Source organism: Lingula anatina, chromosome 8, assembly GCF_051362555.1.
Source record: "Lingula anatina isolate TDL-2025a chromosome 8, LinAna3.0, whole genome shotgun sequence".
Classification (NCBI taxonomy): domain Eukaryota; kingdom Metazoa; phylum Brachiopoda; class Lingulata; order Lingulida; family Lingulidae; genus Lingula; species Lingula anatina.
Window position 1 is genome coordinate 8,120,976 of NC_141774.1, and position 22,601 is coordinate 8,143,576.

At 36.3% G+C, this 22,601-nt stretch overlaps 2 protein-coding genes across 3 annotated transcripts; both read left to right on the forward strand.

Annotated features, from left to right (window-relative positions):
* Nucleotides 1-894: 894 nt before the first annotated feature.
* LOC106172864 (equilibrative nucleobase transporter 1) lies at nt 895-7,493 on the forward strand. The gene is made up of 9 exons (XM_013553779.2): nt 895-2,230; nt 2,945-2,991; nt 3,304-3,473; nt 3,887-4,154; nt 4,447-4,782; nt 5,319-5,426; nt 6,088-6,256; nt 6,680-6,803; nt 7,176-7,493. The coding sequence occupies exons 1-9, from the start codon at nt 1,863-1,865 to the stop codon at nt 7,260-7,262; spliced, it is 1,677 nt and encodes a 558-aa protein (XP_013409233.2). The 5' UTR covers nt 895-1,862; the 3' UTR covers nt 7,263-7,493.
* A 39-nt stretch (nt 7,494-7,532) lies between these two features.
* On the forward strand, nt 7,533-20,929 carry LOC106172873 (equilibrative nucleobase transporter 1-like). Of its 2 annotated transcripts, none has more exons than XM_086994015.1 (9): nt 7,533-7,890; nt 16,325-16,371; nt 16,640-16,809; nt 17,220-17,414; nt 17,727-18,111; nt 18,636-18,743; nt 19,761-19,929; nt 20,125-20,248; nt 20,656-20,929. In XM_086994015.1, exons 1-9 carry the CDS (start codon nt 7,832-7,834, stop codon nt 20,770-20,772), a joined length of 1,374 nt encoding a protein of 457 aa, XP_086850141.1. In that variant the 5' UTR covers nt 7,533-7,831; the 3' UTR covers nt 20,773-20,929. The 2 variants fall into 2 exon arrangements, with proteins under 2 accessions (XP_086850141.1, XP_086850140.1); XM_086994014.1 differs by lacking the exon at nt 7,533-7,890 and adding an exon at nt 14,534-15,470.
* The last annotated feature ends 1,672 nt before the right edge of the window (nt 20,930-22,601 follow it).

The window sequence follows — 22,601 nt, forward strand, 5'->3', positions numbered from 1 at the left end:
TGACAAAAGATGTTCTGAAACTAGTGAAAGATTTAGGTAAATATGTTGAGGACCCATGCAGTTGTTATACAGCCTACATAGTAGTGATAGTTGGTATTGTTGAAATACATATTTTCTCAATTCGGCTATTTCTTTCATGTGCTTAATTTTTATAATAATCATTATGGAAAGGGGTAAATGGTAAATACGATAGGTTTTTAAAAATGCACTTGACCACATTACTAAGAGGACAGTAACTTTCTGTAATGATGGTATACCTACTAGCTTAATTATTTCCACAAGAGACAATGTGAATCAGCTCACAAAATTCTGATCACGTTACAGTAAGTACGTATACAGACGTGTATTCCTGGTTCCAAGTGGGTTCTCTGTTCTGGGCATTGCTGACTGGTTTGATGCTGGACAAATCTGTTGCCAAGGCAACCAAAGACGGTAATTCACGAAATGATGGTATAAATTGTCTTTTTGACTTTAATTGTATAATCATAGTACAATTTATATTTGTCAATTTGAAATATTATTGAAGATATGACACTATATAAAGTGACAAGACAATGATTTTTTCACAACATCCACACAACCGCCGCTTTGGCATTCTCTGATAAGTAGTATTTTCTGAACAAGAATATTTCACAGGTATAATAATAATAATAATAATAATAATAATAATAATAATAATAATAATAATGTTTTATTGCTTTTTTTATTTTGGGCATAAGCATGGCGCACTATACCTGCGTTATGTATTGAAAACATACATCATACTCATACACATATCTTAACATCTTTCAGACAAAGAGCGATGTTTCGTGGTTCCATTTTTCTTGACTATATTCCGGTCCGACACTACTTGTTTATCAGAAATGTCACTTAAAAGTAGTGGATTTGCCTTGGGACCTTTTTTCCGCAGCAGTCCCAGCTAGGTGTGGCTCAGCTGAGTGGTCAGTGTCGGCGGTTGATTAAATACTTTTCAAGCCAGTTGAACGTCCACGCCAAGTATTTAGCAAAAATCGAGCAAAGTGGCCAGACATTACGTGAGAATTTGGCGGGAGGTGACCAGTGCAGGTGGACGAATTTATTCCATATAAAATCTCTAGAGCGTGATATAGGGTCACTTTATTCGGTTTTAGGGGTGTTTTAGGGTGAAAGGACTATATTTGTTATCGGTATGTATATCAAATACATACCACGGGGCTGATATCTAAACAAAAGGATTGCAGAGATCGATACAATGAATGAGACGGAGTGACTGCCACGTGCGGAAGATGGGCAGGAAATCAGCCAACTACTGACAGAAACCCACTGACCCATGTCTCTGTCAATACACACGCAACCACAAACCATTCACGCAAATAAAAATGATTGGACGGTGACTGCAATTAGGCAGTAAACGCGGGGGAGTCCATTCTTTGATATCACCCCATGCGCGGTGATATCAGCGTGTTATATTCAAAGTTAGGGGGTTTGGTGGGGAACACGCACGATTTCCCTTTGTATGTATGACAAATAATGCGCTGACGCTCGGCATGCTATCGTGATATCGGGCTCGTGGACAGTGCATTATTTACTACATAATACACTGTCACCCTCTCGCGATATATGCCATGAGCACCTCTCGCTGACGCTCGAGGTGTTATGGCATATATCGCACAGGTGACAGTGTATTACTTCACACATATCAAGAGTCAGATTTTTTTTTGTTATCATCTAAACGCTGTACCTTATCCGCCACGTAACGTACGTGTGCAAATACATTAGCACTCGGCCTTGCGCTTATCGCCTCGTCATTCATCTGACCCTTGTCACTTAAAGCATAGGGCCTTGTACTTCATCTAAACCGTATTTTTGCTGTACATGACAGTATGGCGGTCAGTGCTTGTTGGAAACTATTCTGTGTCGTACTTGGTATCTTAGAGGCTGCTATCTACTCTGTCACGTTATACGGATGGCCAGCCTTCATGTACATATTTATAGAGGAAGGGTTTTATTATTCCCGTTGTAACTTCGATATTATAACAAATGCTACTTATAACATGACGAGTGCTGATTGCACTGACCGTGGCAACTGCACTCAAGACACAACCGGAGAGGACCTTATTCTTAAGTGCACCGAACAAGAAGAAATGCTCAACCTGGTTTACACAATCGCTATGGTCGGTTTAGTGGCACTATTTTTCCTTGGTTACGTCTATGATCACTATGGAACCGTCTGTTTGAGGATCATATCTATGTAAGTACTGTTATATTTCATTGAAGCCCCTGCTACGCGTGGCTTGGTGAACGAATTTTGGCCGAAAATGATGTAATGCCATAGTTCATTTACACTTTTTTATGCTTTTAACGACGGTAAATAACGGCTAATTTTACAGGGGCAAAATTTCCATCCTTGCGTACAAGCTTACGGCGTAACAAAAGCTTTACATACAATACAAAGTAACCCTTTTAACTCGATTACTCTCATGACGATATATAATATCAAATTAATCTTACATAACAAAGGAGCACTGTCTCAATTGACTGTTGCCATAGCCATTACGTTAAATAATTCGTCTTCTTGCTTTGCGTGACCTCTATGTTCTCGATTCTCGCCCTCGTAATTCCTTTCCGCAAAAATGCGAACATGAGTGTCGCGACACATGCACTCATAACGAACAGGTTAATTAATACAGTGGATGAATGTTGTTATCCTTTATGTCTAATTAATCGAGAAGTTATACATCTCACCGCTTAGCTTGAATGTTTTATTTGTAATTTAACCAGTGCATTTGTTCATTATAGAAAAATATATACTTGTTCAGTCATAAACTGGCAACACAATTACCAATTAGCAAATAGTAAATCACCAATTGTATTGATGTTGATATATTGTGCAAGGTCATGATAATATATGTGCCAATACAGAAATAAATTAAAATTGAAATTATTATTTGGCGTTTTCTTTCAGATGCTTGTGTGTTGGTGGAGTTATCCTGATGGCGTTGACTGAGAAAGGTATGTAACTATCTCGGTATGTCCTTACAGTATAAAAAAAACTTAGGTTCACAGTTTTTAATGTAAAGTACAGGTAACTTATATGACTGAAAAAAACATTATAACAATAAAGACGATTTTCACATATAGAACCACACCTACCGGTACCCACGCGTCCGGTCGAATGAGATTTAATTACTGCGTCCCTGTAGGGAGACGTGTGAGAGGCGGAGAGGCCATTACAGGATTAAGCGGTCTTCCTTTTATCTAGGGTCCGCCATATTTAAACTGATTTAATAATTAAGAGACAATGAACATTTTCAATTTTGAAAGGCACAGAATGGCTGTTATTTCCTGGGGCTGTATTCCACCTGATGGGAGGCTACCAGTTGGCTATAACTGACGTCCAGGTGGCCGCGCTATTTCCAAAGATGAAGGCGACACTCACCTGTTTGGTTTCCGGTGCCATAGACGTTAGTGGTTTTGTCCCTATTTTGCTCAAGGTAATTAATGCACCCCTTACCTAGGCACACGCACACACACACACACTCAGTGATAAGAATGTCGGTATCCGTGTTTGTATCAAAAATATTCTCAAACTTGTATAATATTTAGGCAAATACTGAGTCGGTGAACCAAGCGACTTTATTTGGGACTTAATTTTATTCAATGAAATATTGTAATCACGGGACAAGTTCTGTCAAAAATGAAGTTACATTGATGAATATTAATCTCATATAAAATGTTTATGATGTAGCTGACCAAATTTATGATTCACTTCATTTGCCGGTTACTAACCGGTATAGACTGCAACACATATGCTATATTGCTTGCTGACTTGATATCCCTCATTATTGTTTCTGAATGCGTAAATCAAGATTTGTTTCAAATGCTATGGAAATGCAATAAATTGTAGATGGCGTACCAGGCCGGAGTGTCGTACAAGACGTGCATGTTCACCTTTGCCGGCATCATATTCTTTCTGTCTTCTGTGAACACAATCACCCTTCCACCTAGACAGGATGACGACGGGAACAACATTGATGCTGCTTGTTGTTTAAATATTCGCAAAAGGCACAGATCGGCCGACGACTCTTCCAAACCTAACGTGGTACATTTTGCTTATGGCAATGAAGCGTACGATCAAAATGGTGTGAATGAGTCTGCTACAGACAAAGAAATTGGTGAGTATCAAATTATAGAAGAATGTTGATTAAACTCAACAAACACGTCCGATGATGAAGTAATAATTTTCTATGACCTTATACCTAAAAACCCAAATAAGGGTGATTGGTCAATATTTAGAACCAACCCATACCTTCCTTATCGCAACGCACCATACTTTATTGTGAAGAAATACCATATTTAACTGCCCGGCTGCGCCATCCAACAGAGTACCAATGCACTGTAACTGTACCATTTACTAGTATGCAAAATTTGTTCCTATTCATCAAGAAGGGTTTCTCTGTTACAAAGTAGATGGAGAGGCAACCCGGGTGGAAGCCCATGACAAGAATAACCATCATGCTGTGAGCATTAACACCTGCCATCAACACAACAAAAATGGCGAACAGAGAAAAACGTGTATCAATAATAGTGACCAGATGGTCCGCGAAGTAGAAAACCCTGACAGCAAAGATGTCGACGACAACACTAACACCAGTTTACTGCATGGAACGCTACTGCTCATCAGAAGGCCAACATTTTGGTTGCTGCTGTTGTGGTTTATATGCCAGGATACCATCATTGTCACATACCAAGGTTGTTTTTACGCGATCATCAATTATTACGGAAACAATGTAAAAAGTACAGGTAATATAATTGCGTCTTTATATTATCTTAGCTATATCAAAGTCCAGTGAAGGGGGGAGACATTGGGGGTTATTGAATGATAAGAATGAAACATGCCCTCCAAAGTGTCTACAAGCCCAACACTTGGATTTGTTTAGTTCAAAGTGTTCTGCTGTGGTTATATAAATATATCGATAGATACAATTTTTAAAGGAAGGAAAGAAAATAATATGAATGGTTCCTAAAAGGACATGTTTTGAGTCACTTGCCTAATTCCTAAAATGGGTTACCATGCACATGTAACGTCCCAGATTATTCTCCTTTCAAACAATTCTCATGAAACTTACTTTCGTTGAGAGAATAAACCTAAACGTTTTTAACCTATGAGGGATAGCGTTACAGCAACTCAGCAAAAGACCTAGGTGACTGACTCGATGATGTGAGCTTCAGAGGTTTCGACAAAAAAATCCTCTTAAATACAAATGTCCATTTTCCCGCCTTAAGCTATACACAAGAGACAATATAAAAACGTTTCATCTAACCTTATTATATTACAGTTAGTATGTACACGGACGCTTATTCCTGGTTTCAAGTGGTATCTCTGTTCTGGGCCTTACCGACTGGTTTGATGCTAGACAAACTAATTGCCAGTTCAACAAAAGAAGGTAATTAATTGCTCTCTCTCTCTCTCTCTCTCTATATATATATATATATATATATAGATCTAAGATATATATATATATATATATATATATATATATATATATATATATATATATATATATATCTTAGATCTTATTGGCCAGAATGTTATTTGACAATTCTATTTTATATACGTAATCTTTACATTAAACAGTGAATTTCCAAATGCGCCAGCATTCCGCCGAGACAGCAGCGACGCCTTTTTTCTTTAACAGAACTAGTGTAGTTTATATCCAATTTTGCCAATCTAAATTGGGCTTGCGAAATATGGAAAATACTGAAGTTCTTCCGTTGTCACGTGAAAACCCACTCTAATAATACGAGGCTCAGTGTTACTCTTTCCTCTTATAACTGAACATATCTAAACGGCTTCATTGTATAATAAATTAAAGCTTATTTGCTTCATCAATTTTTGTTGGTAATGGATATGCTATACCGAACTTGAGCATAGTATTAAGACGCAAATATATAATTCAAGTAAAAAGATTATTTTCAATTCAGTTTCAATTTCAATTTATTTCTGCACTGGTACATTATTATATACTCAATTTATATATTATATATTCAATTTATTTCTGTACTGGTACATTATTATATACTTCGGCACATTATTATATACTTCAGACAAAGAGCGATGTTTCATGGTTCCACTTTCTCTGGCGATTTTGGTTGGCATCGTAGTATCCATTGCGTGCATTATCCCAGTTATAGAGATGCACTTTGTGGCTATTTTCTTTCATTCTGTATTGAAAACCGGGAGTTACGCTGTGCATTTGGCCTTCGTTGCATCTGTGTAAGTAAATTTGGTAATGCTTTCGAAGTACTTGATTGTGCTTGCATGATTATACGAGCTTCATTTTTGTGCAGAAAAGTGCTTTATTCTATCACCAAAAGTGACTGTTTACCATTGTTTAATCTATCAACTAATTATAGTTAAGGTAATTTGTGAAAATAAGAAGTGGGAACTTTGCATTCGTAGTGCATAAAATGAATAGACTTCAGAAAGTTTTTGTAGCATGGGTTTTCTTGTATACCTTACCTTCTTTACTTAAAAGATACATTCAGGGGAAAGGTAAGTTTCCGATGTAATCCGAAAAGTATAAAATGTTCAGATATGCCTCGACCTTCTCCGCGAGGCCTAGAATATTTTAACGCTGTCTCATTCATTGATGTTAACGACTCGTTCATCTACGTTATCAAAACGTTCAAATTACAGGTTTCCAAAGGAACATTTTGGAAAGGCATACGGAATACAAAATACTGTCAGTAGTTTGGTGAACTTTATTAATTTACCAATATTTTCCTGGTACAAATACAGCCTGGAAAGTGACCCACTTTGGGTATGTGTATGATTTTATGTATACATTTTGACATTTTATTTTGTATTCAGATAGGGAACAGAAGGAGATAATAGATAAGGTCAAATCGTTCTACAAAATCATTTAACTATTAGCCGTTTTGTTATTAATATTTATTTATTTATTTATTTATTTGTGAAGACCTTTTGGTATTTTGAGTGAAGATTGAAGTATTTAAACTAAAAATATACAGTAAAAATTAATAAATACCTTGACCAGCCTGCAGCCTTTTTGAGGATAATACATTAAAAAGATATACATTTCTCATGGCATTGCCGCCCAGGTGACACGGGGATTTAAAGTAATCTAATGACACCTTTCTGTGATAGTTAGCATTTTGTTCTTGTTTTGTAGCTCGGAGTACTGTTCCTGGGAATATGTTTCACGGCCAGCAGTTTACCTTTCTACCTTCTTTGGCATCGGTGTCGCCCCACAGAATGACAACTACATGTACAGGACAGAAATTGTGGAACGGCGGTGTAGTACGGATACAACGGAGTGGCAGTGGACTACATCAAGACCAAGATCAAGATTTTTTATTGAAGTCTCACCCATAAAAAAAGATAAACACATTAAGAACAATAAAACATGGTAGTTCTATATAGAATTATGTGACTGAACATCCCCTAAAATATACATGAAAACACTTTTCATAAATAAAATTTCTTCTTACTTCTTTTTTTTTTTAATTTATTTATTTATTTTAGGAAATATGAGGCTTCAATTTGTCAAAAAGTATTATTTGGGCTTTTTATTGTTGAAATCAGATGTACGTGTTTTTTTACGAGATATTTACATGCATTAAATTTTATTTTGCCTCGTTCAGATTATTAAAAGAAATAGGGTCAAAACATGTAGCACCTGGAAGTTATTGTGTTAAAACCCCATGTCCCTCGCATAATAAATCTAAAGCAATTTCAGCTTCCGATTGCAGCAGAGGCGATCAGTTCTTTCTCCTCCAGATGGCGCTAGAGTACGGTCTGGTTTGAAAACTGACAAACACTGCTCAGATGTGGAGAGCAGTGGACCATATACGGAATGCCTGTGATCTACATGATGTCATTTGTAGGTGGGTAAGCGTACGTGATTCGTTCACATTTGCCATTAAGTGGAATACAAATGTAGGCCGTATATTTTTATTTTATTTTTATTTTAATATTATATTGCCTCAAAGCTCTACAGCAATCTGTTTCGCTCTTTTCACTGTCATTCATCCACTAGACAGGGGAGAATATACGGGAAAGTCCAGCGTGATGACTTCATTCTGCTGACTTATAGAGTACATGCAAATAACTGAATTCATTGCATGCTGTTGACTCCATCGAATACGTCCGAATCTGCTGTTACTGTCGAGGCCTATACATATAGTTACAGCTACCATATTCTGCTCACGCTTACTATTATAGTTTACTACTAACAATTTTATTGTGATACAAACCCCCAATGTACGTCAGTGGAGGCAACCTTCCAGAAATAAATTTAAAAAAAAAAGCAATCTAATTATTAAGTTGTTTTCTGCACTACAGTCGCAAGTTGATTTCTGGAACTCAATTTTCTGTACTACAGCCATTGCAAAATAACGAAAATACACAACGTACCTTTAAATTATTTTGGAAAAAATTGAATACCACAGTGCAAGTCGTAAAGCATATATCTTCTTCATGGTGAGAGAGAAATATATTTTCCATTCATTTTGTAAAAATATGTACTGCTTCTCGACCAGAACCTATTTGTACATGTATGATACAAACAATATCATAAAATTCTTCCAAGTGTAAACACCAGTGCTGAATAAATTAAGTTTGTTAAATGCTGTAAAACTATGAGCGTGCAGTTACAATTGGGGCCATGTAACTGAACGTAAGCATGTTTTTAAATCATATTGGTGAAGGTACATGTATTTTATACGTTATTTCTTACATCAGTCTGCATAATTGCAGATGTGAAACACATGGCGACCCCATCCCAGCAGGCATAGTTGCGTTGGATCAACGTTGAAAACAGGTTGATACGTTGAATTGCCGTTGATCTACCCTAATTCAACGTAAAATCAACGTTGATCCAGCCACGTCGAAACACCGTCATATTGTGACGTTGACTCAACGTTGTATTTTGGTCAATGACACAACCTTGCAGTTATGGATTGTAATTTAGAATATTAATTATTGAAAACGTGATACTTTGTTTATCATTACTGTAACTAAATTTATCAAAATAATAACAAAATGGTTTTAAAGTTAAAGTGACAGTTGTTTTGTGTCTTTAGTTAACTAGTGAATTTTCTCAACTTGTTATTCAGAAATACATTCCAGTAAACTGAATTCCTTGCAAGGTCAGCTAACACTAGGATGAATAAGTTGCTGTAAATGAGGAGGAGTGAATTAATAAAGTTAAAAGGTTCTTGGTAACCTGGTTATAGATAGACAGGTTGAGGTGACTGTGACTTTGTTATATATATATATATATATATATATATATATATATATATATATATATATATAAAACAAAAGAACTATATATATTAATCTAAATCTAATTTTAACTTGAAGGGCATACATTAATACCCTACATATATTTAGCCATCAAACATGTCCTACTGCTAAACACATCCAGGCTATTTTCCCGCTGGGTGGGGTTGATATAACATTGTTTTCAGACTTTGATACAACGTTGTTATCTGAGGTTTACACAACTTTCAAATCCAACGTTTATTCAATGTCTTCTCAACGTTATGGTTCAACGTTGTTTCAACGTTAAAACAACATAATTTGCCCGCTGGGATGGCACTGAAGTACGTAGACTGTAAATATTAAAGAGGCCATAAAACATTTGGTCAGTTTGCAGATGGCAAGGTGGAAGTTGCTATATGTGTTGTCTTGTGTATTTTGGAGGCTTCTGTCTACTCTGTCACGTTATATGGATGGCCAGCCTACATGTGCATATTCACAGAGGGAAGGTTTTTTCTTTTCCCGCTGTTATTTCGATTCTGTAGCCAGCGTTAGTAATAACATGATGCGCTCTGATTGCAGTGGTCTTGTTATCTACACGCAAGAAACAGTCGTAGAGGACCGCGTTCAGGGACGTAGGGACGAAACGTGGGGAGGCGCGTGAGAGGCCGGTCGTTCAAGACGTGCTTGTTCACCTTTGTCAGTATCACACTTCTTATGTCTTCTGCCAACACAATCACCCTTCCACCCAGGACAGGACGACAGCGAGAATAATCTTTCACTCTTTTGCTCTGTGTTGAAAACTGGGAGTTTTGCCGTACATTCGGCATTCGTGATATCTGCGATAGTGAATTTCATAATCCGTTCTCAGAACTTGATTTTACTGACAAAATGTAAAAATGTTAATCTGTTATAACCTTCTAACTCTCAACCAGGAGTTGCAGAAGCAAGATACGTTTTCGCTACTTTCCAATATATGTGTGGTAATAGTAGGCTTGTTAAGAGGTCAAACGCTGCATTTTATAGTACAAATGTCTAACTTGGCATAAATGTTCCTTGGGCCAAAAGATAATTTTTTATCCAAAGAGACGCCCTCTATCGATACATTAATTAGCATTAATTATGCAAATTAGGTGCCAAAATATATAATATTTCATATTTCCATTAATTTTTGGCCTAGAAACATGTATAGATTATCAAACCTGACTAAATTAGGGACAAGGAACCCATTTTTGATCATTTGGAAGCAATTGGTGGCCATTTTGTGCCTCAAATCCAAGATGGCCGCCACCCGCCATTTTGAAAGTGGATATAATTTTGCTATTTTATGTTGAATTTTGAAGCGTTTGGTCTATATATATTTGATATAAATATCGATTCCTACTATTTTGGGGGTGAAAAAGTGATTTTTGATATTGTTTTGGTGATAGTAGGTGATTTGAATGGACAAAGAGGGTGTTTTAAGTGCCTACCACATATGTGTGAATGCTGCAAAACCATGGATATTGATAACCCGTATTCAAATATATCTCAATGCAATTTTTTGTTATATACCATTGCTATTGGACTATATTATGAGCAAAAAACCCCCACATTTTTACCATTATGGAGGCCATTGGTGGCCGTTTTATCCCTCAAATCCAAGATGGCCGCCAAAACCATTTTGAACATGAGCATAATTCGCTATTTTGAAACTACATGTACTACATCTTTGTAAATGGGTAATACGTCGTTTTATATTATTTTCTGGTGCAGAATACATTATTTGTTTCTTAAAATTTGTGCCTCAAATCCAAGATGGCCCTCATACGCCATTTTCAAATTGAACATTATTCACCATTTTGAAACTATCACACCTTCATAAGCGTGCCATACGTCATTTTTTATTATTTCCTGGAGCAGAATGCATTTTCGGTTTCATAAAATGTAAATAGAAACTTTTATAAGCCTCCAAATAAATATATGATTCAGTTGCTACATGGGCCTGCAGTTTATATGTACAATGAGTAATCCAATTAGTACAAAAATGCTTTTGCCGATCTATAAAACAAGTGTCAGCAAACAAAATGGCTGAATTAAAGCAAAAGAATACATCTTTGACCGCATGAGGAAAATTGTTAGCCATTATTTTGATCAAAACCAAGTGATGGTTGCATGCCGCTATTTTAATAATTTGGTGTTATTTATAATCTTTGAACTGTGGGACCCTCATTCGCTTGTATTAGGTAAAATGGCACTATTCTTGGGGCTCAAAAGTAATTTTCCAGTGCTAATTTGGTGATAGAAGATAATAAAAAGGTAATATAAGGTTGTAAAATAAATTCCAAGATGAGTTTCGTTGAGTCTGTTACAAAAATGTGGAACCCAAACCACATGCTCAAATATATCATCTAGATTTATCTTAAGTGACCATCCACTAAAAGATACTGAATACTCAAAGGAAAGCAATAAATATATATACATAGTGGTATTATATTATTAATCTTTTACTGGTCAATGTGAACCAAAAAGCCACATGCACATTTATGTCCCAGTCACTGGGGCTTGCATTCGCATGTTAAATTTAGCCCAGAAGATTTGAAGAGTGAAAAATGTGTCGTCTTATAATACTATGGAACTTGGTTAGTTGTGTTGATGCGTAAATGTCCGTGAAAGACAAGCAAATGGACTTTGCTTTGAAATAGCTCTTGATCTTGTCTGCAAAATCATCCAGCAGCACAGCAAAAAGAAACATGCATGATCAGGTCTGGTAGGCCAATAAGACAACAGCTAGTAAGAATTGAGGTTTTGTCAGTGTCCTATGAGAAACAGCCAAACAATATAATAGAATCCAGTTTCCAGAGAAACATTAATGCATGAGAACATGTCGCATCAGAGGAAAGTGGTATCTTTACACAAAAGAATGAATCTGCAAAACCAACTAGAAAGCAGCAGCTGCGCAGGAAGGTAAGAGGGATAAAGCAAAGAAGTCGAGGAAGCAGCCTCTTTTCCTAGTTGACAGTGCCAGTGATCATTCCTAGCATGATTTGGCCAGACAAGTCATCTCACTACCAATATAAATCCATAAGGCGGCTACATAGTTCTCATTGTTTCCAATGGACGAACAAGCACAAAACATCTACAGTATATGACAACTACAGGAATATTCATCTTGGAATCATCTTAAAACACCTTATGCCTTTTTTATTATCCTCTGTCACCAGAGTAACACAAGAAATTATTATGTACTTCCAAAATAGTAACAATTGATGTATTACGATCATATGTAAGTCCAACAGCTCAAAAAAGATAAATTATGCCATAATTTTAAAATAGAGACAGGCTCTTGGATATGAACAACAGAATAGCTAACAGTAGTCACCATTAAGTTGAATCCACCATGCTGGTCTCTTGCACTTAATCTGTGTCTGGCAAAACCATTTTAAAATTGTTATATAACATATTTTTGTACAAATTTGACTTCAAGACGTATACAAGACACATGACTTCTCCAACCCAAATGATAAGAAACGATGTATAACATGCTAGTGTAAGAGCAATAGCTTCAAATTGATGAGTTATGCCTTATCCGTATTTCAAAATTGTGACTGGCGGCCATTTTGGATTTGAGGATTAAAATGGCTTCCAATTGTCTCCAAAGCACCAAGTATGTGTTCTTTACCTTTAATTAAGCCATTTTGGTCTCTTGCACTTGTTTCAAGCTCTTTATGATTTTATAAAACATTTTGCACTAATTAGACTACATGGCACATGTAAGTCTATTTGACGACTTGAGCCTACATGCATATTCGTTTTGGAGAATAAAATAGTTTGTACTCACATTTTATGAAACAGATAATGTATTCTGCACCAGAAAATAATATAAAACGACGTATTACTCATTTACAAAGATGTAATACATGTAGTTTCAAAATAGCGAATTATGCTCATGTTCAAAATGGTTTTTGGCGGCCATCTTGAATTTGAGAGATAAAACGGCCACGAATAGCCTCCATAATGATAAAAATTTGTTTTTTTGCTCATAATATAGTCCAGTAGCGATGATATATAACAAAAAATCGCATTGAGATATATTTGAATACGGGTTATCAATATCCATGGTTTTGCAGCATTCACACATATCTTGGTAGGCACTAAAAACACCCTCTTTGTCCATTCAAATCACCTACTATCACCAAAACAATATAAAAAATGACTTTTTCACCCCCAAAATAGTAGGAATCGATATATATATCAAGTATATATAGACCAAACGCTTCAAATTTCAACATAAAATAGCAAAATTATGTCCACTTTCAAAATGGCGGGTGGCGGCCATCTTGGATTTGAGGCACAAAATGGCCACCAATTGCTTCCAAATGATCAAAAATGGGTTCCTTGTCCCTAATTTAGTCAGGTTTGATAATCTATACATGTTTCTAGGCCAAAAATTAATGGAAATATGAAATATTATATATTTTGGCACATAATTTGCATAATTTATGCTAATTAAAGTATCGATAGAGGGCGTCTCTTTGGATAAAAAATTATCTTTTGGCCCAAGGAACATTTATGCCAAGTTAGACATTTGTACTACAAAATGCAGCGTTTGGCCATTTTTTGGTCCTTAACAAGCCTACTATAAAGGCTGAGACCTACACTACTTTGAAAATGCACGTTGACAAATGGATACATTGTATCATTAAAACAGTTGAATTACAGGTTTTCGTAAGAATATTTTAACAAGGCATTTGGAATACAAGTCACCATCAGTAGTTTGCTAACCCTTATTGAATTGCCAATATTTTTTTTCTGAAACAAGCACAGCTTGGACAGTAACCCATTCTGGGTATGTATAACAACCATTGTTGGTATACATTATGGCATTGTGTGTTCAGAAAGGATAGAGTAAGAATACAATAGGTTATGCTTAAAGCGTGTGACTTCTACGTTGTACTTTATTATTCAATATACTTGACGATAGGATTTCTGTTGTTTGGAAGGAAGAGTGGATATAATACCTTAGAGTACATGTTGACTGTGGAAAACGAATGGCAAAATTCAAAATTAAAATAAATTATTTTGATAAGTTATACCTTTGACTAAATACCTTTTTTTGGGGGGGGGGCATATTATAAATGTAATTTTTTTTTTACATGAAAGCACAGTCAATGAGACGACATTTACAGTAAAATTGTCAATTAATATTTTTATTCTCATTTATTTATTTATTTATTTATTTATTTATTTATTTATCTATCATCGTTTCATTTTATTTCATTTCTGCAGTTGGGAGTACTGTTCCTTGGAATATGTTTTATTGCCAGCGGTTAGCCTTTCTACATTTTTGGCATCAGTGTTGTTCCACGGGGTCTCTCAGCTATGCACAGTGTAGACCACTCAGTTTTACGTCTTACACCACTACACGTCACTTCCGGCACAATTCTCACCAATGCTGATCTCCTCCGGTACCCCATACTCACACTGATATGAAGAGGAAAGCCAGACATGCTAATCGTTGTCTGTATAAATGTAATGAAGTGCAGAGTCCCTAGCCCCTAGGTAGCTACTATCGTCATACTGATGTCTCATAATTTTATTAACGGCTTCACTTCTCCGGGCCACCGTTGTCAAAAACAGCAAATGTGCTTCAAAGTACCTTACACAATATATATATCAAGAGTGAGTTTTCTGTTATCATTTAAACGCTGTACTTTTTCCAGCCAGGTCATGTATGTGAGCAAATACATTAGCACTCGACCTTGGGCTTATCGCCTCGACATTCACCCGACCCTTGCCTTAAAGTCCAGGCCCTTGTACTTCATCTAAACCGTATGTTTGCTGTACATGACAGTATGGCGGTCAGTACTTGTTGGAAACTATTCTGTGTCGTACTTGGTATCTTAGAGGCTGCTGTCTACTCTGTCACGTTATACGGATGGCCAGCCTTCATGTACATATTCATAGAGGAAGGGTTTTATTATTCCCGTTGTGACTTCGATACTATAACAAATGCTACTTATAACATGACGAGTGCTGATTGCACTGACCGTGGCAACTGCACTCAAGACACAACCGGAGAGGACCTTATTCTTAAGTGCACCGAACAAGAAGAAATGCTCAACCTGGTTTACACAATCGCTATTGTCAGTTTAGTGACGCTTATTTTACTTGGTTATGTCTATGATCACTATGGAACAGTCTGTTTGAGGATCATATCTATGTAAGTAGCGTCACATTTCATTGAAGCAGTTGCTACGCGTGGCTTGCTGAACGAATTTTGGTAAAAAACGATGTAATACTATAGTTAATTAGCACGTTTTTATGCTTTTAACAACGGTAAAGAAGGGCTAATTACTCTCATGGCGATATATAATGTCAAGTTTATATAACACAACAAAAGGAGCACTGTTTCAATTGACTCTTGCCATAGCCATTACGTTAATTAATTCTTCGTCTTGCTTTGAATGACCTCTGTGTTCTCTAATGTAAACATGAGTGTCGCGCCACGTGCATTCTTAACGGAGGGGTTAATTCAGAGAATAAATGTTGTTACCATGTATGTCTAATTAATCAAGATGTTTAACCCCACCGCTTGGCTTGAATGTTTTATTGATAATTTAACCAGTACATTTGTTCATTATGTAAAGTTATATACTTGTTCAGTCACAAACTGGCAACATTGTTACCAACTAAAAAGGCACTCCGAGAGCGCAGACCTCCACCAGGGCAGCATTTATTATTATTATTATTAGTATTGATTATCTATTGATAATTGATCCAGATCACCACCAAAAACTAATCATCTGTTTATTGGCCCACTTCTGTCAGTTCCTGAAAATTTTATTAAAATCGGTCCATAACTTTTAGAGTTATGTTGATGACAGACGGACAAACAGACAAACAAACAGGGGTGAAAACATAACCTCCTTGGCGGAGGTAATTAGAGAATAGTAATGCACCAATTGTATTGTTGTTAAAATAATAAAACATAATACTGTGCAAGGTCATGATCATATATGTGCTAGTGCAGAAATATAAATTAAATTAAAATTAATTCCTGGCGTTTTCTTTCAGAAGCATGTGTGTTGGTGGAGTTATCCTGATGGCGTTGACTGAGAAAGGTATATATACAGACGATTTTACGGAAGGGTGGGTTATGGTGTTAATTAGGAGTAGTAAAGATACGACATTGATGATGAGGTCCAACTATTCACATTCTGAGCCCCTCAGGTCTGTTGTTTTATATTCACGACGTTCAGGGAAGTTGAGAATCGTGATTTAATGCTGTGCACGAAAAAATAAATAGATAAGTAAAAAAAAACAAGCAAAATATTATAACCATTAAATTATTTTATAATCAGAGACAATGGACATTTTCACTTTTAATAGGGAAAGAAGGGCTGTTATTCCCTGGGGCTGTATTTCATTTAATGGGAGGCTACCAGTTGGCCATAACTGACGTCCAGGTGGCCGTATTGTTTCCTAAGCTAAAAGCGACACTCATCTGCTTGATTTCTGGTGCCATAGACGTCAGCGGTTTTGTCCCTATTTTGCTGAAGGTAATTAATGCACCACTTAACTTTGTGCGAGCGTGCTCTCTCTCTCTCTCCCCCTCTCTCTCTCTCTCTCTTTCTCTCTCTCACACACACACACGCACACACACACAGTGATAAGAATGTTCGTGTGCGTGTTTGTATAAAAAATATTCCCAAACTTGTGAATTATTTATCCAGACACTGAGTCGACGAACCAAGCGACTTTTCTTGGGTCTTCATTTCATTCAATGAAATATTGTAATCAAAGGACATGATGAATATTGATATCGTAGCTGACTGAATTCTTCACCTCGTTTGCCGTTTACTAACCGGTTTAGACTGGCAACATATGTAAGTTGTATTGCTTGCTGACTTGTATTACCACTTTCTGTCTCTGAATACGTAAATATAGGTTTATTGTAATTAAATTGTAGATGGCGTACCAGGCAGGAGTGTCGTACAAGATGTGCATGTTCACATTTGCCGGTATTATACTTCTAATATCTTCTGTGAACACAATCACCCTTCCACCTAGACAGGATGACGACGGGAACGACATTGACGCTGCTTGTTGTCTAAAGATTCTCAAAAGGCACAGATCCGCCGAAGACTCTTCCAAACCTAGCACGGTACGTTTAGCTTATGGCAACGAAGCGTACGATCAAAATAGCGTGAATAAATCTTCTACAAACACACAATTTGGTGAGTATCAAATTATAGAAGAATATCGATTAAACTGAACATACGCACTGTTCATGGTCCTATACACGAAAAGCTTAAATTAGGGGTACTGATCAATGTTTAGAACCAACCCAAAGTTTATTTATTTATTTATTTATTTATTTATTGGCAACGCATCATACCTTTTTTGTGAAAAAAAACGTAATTAATTGCCAGGCTGCACCACCAATCAAAATGACAATAGCTTTAATATTTACTAGGAGGCAAGCTTTCCTCTTATTCATCAAGGAGGGTTTCTCTGTCACCAAGTAGATGGGGACGCAATCCTGGAGAAAGCCCATGACAAAAGTAACCATCATGCTGTAAGCATTAACACCAGTGATCAACAAGTGAAAAATGGCGAACACAGAAAAACGAGTATTGATCAAAGTGACCTGATGGTCCGCGAAGAAGAAAACCCTGACAGCAAAGATGTCGACGACAACACTTACACCAGTTTACTGCATGGAACGCTACTGCTCATCAAAAGGCCAACATTTTGGTTGCTGCTGTTCTGGTTTATATGCCAGGATACCATCATTGTCACATACCAAGGTTGTTTTTACGCGATCATCAATTACTACGGAAACAATGTGAAAAGTACAGGTAAGATATTCATGTGTGTTTTTTTTTATCATATCTATCTTAAAGCACAGCGAAGGTGGCATAAATTGGGCATTATTGAATGACAAGAATGAAACATGCCCTTCAAAGTGTCTACAAGCCCAACACTTGGCTTTGTTTAGTTCAAAGTGTTCTGCTGTGATTTATAAATATACCTTTAAAGTAAGGAAAGAAAAAAAATATCAATAGTTCCCAAAAGAATTTGTTTCGAATCACTTGCCTAATTCCTAAAACGGGTGATCATACACGTAACGTTCCAGGTAATTCTCTCTTCAAACGATTCTCATTAATCTTACTTTCGTTGAGAAAATAAACCTAAACGTTTTAAACCTGGGAGGGATAACGTTACAGCAACCCAGCAAAGGACCTCGGTAACTGACTCGATGATGTGAGCTTCAGAGGTTTCGACAAAAAATCCTCTAAGGTACAGATGTATTTTTTTTCTGCCTTAAGCTATACACAAGAGACAATATAAAAACGTTTCAACTAACCTTATTATATTACAGTTAGTATGTACACGGACGTTTATTCCTGGTTTCAAGTGGTTTCTCTGTTCTGGGCCTTACCGACTGGTTTGATGCTAGACAAACTAATTGCCAGTTCAACAAAAGAAGGTAATTAATTGCTCTCTCTTTTTCTATCTCTCTCTCCACTAGTATATATATATATGTCAAAGGCCCTGACCAAATCTAGTCCCATGCATAAAAAGCCCAGACCCCATGTTTATTACACCCTGGCTGGGCCCATTCTTTATGGTGTCTTTGCATTGTTAACAGCATAATGGGCAAGTTAAATGACCAAGTTAATTGGCCAAGCTGCCAGTTTGTTTGTGTATGTGCAGGGGATGTCTTAGATCAAGGCACAAATGAAGCCCACCTTTAATTTAACATTTCTTTAGTAAATGTTATTTAATCAATCTACATGTCTTTTCTTTAAACATTAAACATCTTTAAAAGTATCATCCTCTGATGTATTTTACAAATCACAGGTAATGAAATACAAGTATAACTTATTTGCCACACCTGTAAGTATCATAATATGTGCCTTAATCTAAGACATCCCCTGCACATGCCATACAAACAAACCGGCAGCTTGGCCAATTAACTTGGTCATTTAACTTGCCCATTATGCCGTTAACAATGCAAAGACACCATAAAGAATGGGCCCAGCCAGGGTGTAATAAACATGGGGTCTGGGCTTTTTATGCATAGGACTAGATTTGATCCGGGTATTTGACATATATGTATCTTAGATCAATGTCTCTTTCTATATGTCCATCTGTAATACTCCTATATATCTCTGGCTTCAACAATTTCAGTTGGTAATGGATATGCTATACTGAACTTGTGCATAGTATTAAGAAGCAAATATATGATTCAAGTAAAAATGTTATTTTCAATTCAATTTCAATTTATTTCTGCACTAGTACATTATTATATACTCAATTTATATATTATATATTCAACTTATTTCTGCACTGGTACATTATTATATACTCAATATATATATAATATATTCAACTTATTTCTGCACTGGTACATTATTATATACTCAATTTATATATTATATATTCAAATTATTTCTGTACTGGTACATTATTACATACTTCAGCACATTACAATATACTTCAGACAAAGAGCGATGCTTCATGGTTCCACTATCCCTGGCGATTTTGGTTGGCATCGTAGTATCCATTGCGTGCATTATCCCAGTTATTGAGATGCACTTTGTGGCTATTTTCTTTCATTCTGTATTGAAAACCGGGAGTTACGCTGTGCATATGGCCTTCGTTGCATCTGTGTAAGTAAATATGGTTATGCTTTCGAAGTACTTGATTGTACTTGGTTATACGAACTTCATTTTTTTGTGTCGTGAAGTTCTTTATTCTCTCACCAAAAGTGACTGTTTACATTTGTTTAATTTATCAACTAATTATAGTTAAGGTAAATAAATAAAAAGTGGGACTTAGCATTCGTATCGTTCAAATTATACTAGGTTTCCAAAGGAACATTTTGGGAAGGCATATGGAATACAAAATACCGTTGGTAGTTTGGTGAACTTTATTAATATACCAATATTCTCCTGGTACAAGTACGACCTGGAAAGTGACCCCCTTTGGGTATGTATAAAATTTATTGTATACATATAGACATTCTATTATGTATTCAAATAGGGAACAGAAGGAGATTTAACATAATGTCGAATCGTTCTACTAAATTATTCAATCATGATAGGCTATTGGCTGTTTTGTTATTAATATTCACTTATTTATTCATTATTTTATTTTATTTATTTATTTGTGAAGAGGTATTGGTATGTGGAGTAGTAAATGTTGAGGTATTTAAACTACAAATCCACAGTAAAGCTTAAAAATAATTTGTCCAGTCTACAGTTACCGAAATTTGTGAGGATTATATAATTTTAAAAAAATGTATTTCCCATGGCATTGCCATCGACATGACACATATTTACAGTAATTTAATGGCACCATTTTATGATAGTTAGCATTTTCTTCTTGTTTTGTAGCTTGGAGTACTGTTCCTGGGAATATGCTTCACGGCCAGCAGTTTGCCTTTCTACCTTCTTTGGCGTCGGTGTCGCTCCACAGAAAAACAACTACATGTACATGACAAAGGATTGTGAAGCGACTGTGAGGTACAGGTAGTGGCAGTGGCCCGGAAGCTATGACCGGATGCCCATTGTTCTAGAGGACATTTGCACAAACACGATCCATTGAGTGCTGTAGGCCGTGAATTACAATCGGATGCCAGTTTTTGCCTATAATGTTTTTTTTTTTTTTTTGTTTCAGGAAATATGAGTCTTTTTAAATTAAAATTACAATGCTTAATCAAAAAGTATTATTTGGGCTTATTATTGTTAAAATCAGATGTACGTGTTTTTATAGGAGATAATTATATGCGTTACATTTTATTTTGCCTCGTTCAGATTAAAAGAAATAGGGTCAAAACATGGAGCACATGGAAGTTATTATGTTAAAACCCAATGTCCCTCGCAAAATAAATCTAAAGCAATATCAGCTTCGATTGCAGCAGAGGCGATCAGTTCTTTCTCCTCCAGATGGCGCTTGAGTACGGTTTGGTTTGAAAACTATTAAACACTGTTCAGTTGAAAGGGAGTGGTGGACCATATACGGAAAGCCTGTGACCTACATAATGTCACTTGTAGGTGGGTAAGCGTATGTTATTCGTTTACATTTGCCATTATGTGGAACACAAATGTAGGCTATTTATTTTTATTTTAGTTGATTGTAATACCAAAGCCCAGCTTCCTAAAAATGGTACGTGTTGAACAGAAAAGGCACTCACTCCACCCTGTCCCCCCCTTCACCCACCGACTCTTCACTTCTTCAGTTTTCATTGAGGGTACGAGACGTGGACACAAGGCGAGCTGGATGCTGGTACAAAGTATACAAATATTTATATATAAACTGGTGCATTATTACATTTTAAGACATTAATGGCATTTTTCTGGTGATAGCTTATGTGTAATTTATATCGGAAACAATTACGTTACGTATGCACGTCTTTATGTTTTAACTCGGGTATGACAGGAATGGTAGTCTCGGGAACGGGAGGCCAGGGTCCCATATGATAAGTACAGGTTAGGGTTAGTTGTAGTATTGGGATGAATGTCACCTGTACAAACTAATGGGAGACGGGCTACGGTTCCTAGCGAAGAGCCTTTCCTGTCACACCGGCCCTGTCTTTACCCCATTTGGTATTCAATTACTACATTCGGAAGTTATCTCATTATGCCTAAAATCAACATGCAAAAGACTCTGTTAAGCTAATTTGGCATAGCAACAGAAGTATAATTTCACGCAAGACAAAAATGGTAAACGCTGTGGAAAGTGCCGGCTTTAAACCTTAGATTCTGTCATGTTGATATAAAGTTAGAAATTGGTAAACGAATTAAAGAATATATGATGCACGTATAGTGCGGTGCTTCCCTTTTCCCTCTAAGGTATTTTGTTCCTTTAAAATGCGCAAGCTGAATATTATTTCTACAGATTTCTGCCCCTTAAGTGGCAAAACCGACGCTTGATGTCTGTCATATAAAGATCTCACGCTCATTAAAGTGCATATAAAATGTGCTTAACTTTCAATGCTCAGAAAAGAAAACGAGCATATTAGTTCTTCAAATTTAAAAACTAACTATTTTGTTGCATAAAAATACCATTCTTCGGGACACAGTCGATTATTTTGTTGTACAAGTGAAGTGTATGCAATTTTCTAATTTAATTTCCATATTTCCTGATATTGAGAGGCTGGTTTTACAAGTATCCAATATATGGCAAAACATTTTGATGTGTAAAATTGATGTTACCTATTTATCTGAACTGTATGTTTGTAGAATGTACAACATGGCATGTTATAGTAGAACTGGTGTTCTGGACATTAATATGTTGCACAAATCTTGGCTTTTCTTTAAGATATATGGACTATTCCAGA

Excerpts from the sequence above, each read along its gene's own strand:
- LOC106172864 (XM_013553779.2), top strand. The coding sequence starts at position 1,863 with ATGGCGGTCAGTGCTTGTTGGAAACTATTCTGTGTCGTACTTGGTATC. Across the intron at positions 3,474-3,886 it reads TTGTCCCTATTTTGCTCAAG|ATGGCGTACCAGGCCGGAGT; the intron begins GTAATTAATGCA and ends AATAAATTGTAG. Across the intron at positions 5,427-6,087 it reads TGCCAGTTCAACAAAAGAAG|ACAAAGAGCGATGTTTCATG; the intron begins GTAATTAATTGC and ends TATATACTTCAG.
- LOC106172873 (XM_086994014.1), top strand. The coding sequence starts at position 15,082 with ATGTTTGCTGTACATGACAGTATGGCGGTCAGTACTTGTTGGAAACTA. Across the intron at positions 17,415-17,726 it reads ACTCTTCCAAACCTAGCACG|GAGGCAAGCTTTCCTCTTAT; the intron begins GTACGTTTAGCT and ends AATATTTACTAG. Across the intron at positions 18,112-18,635 it reads AAACAATGTGAAAAGTACAG|TTAGTATGTACACGGACGTT; the intron begins GTAAGATATTCA and ends ATTATATTACAG.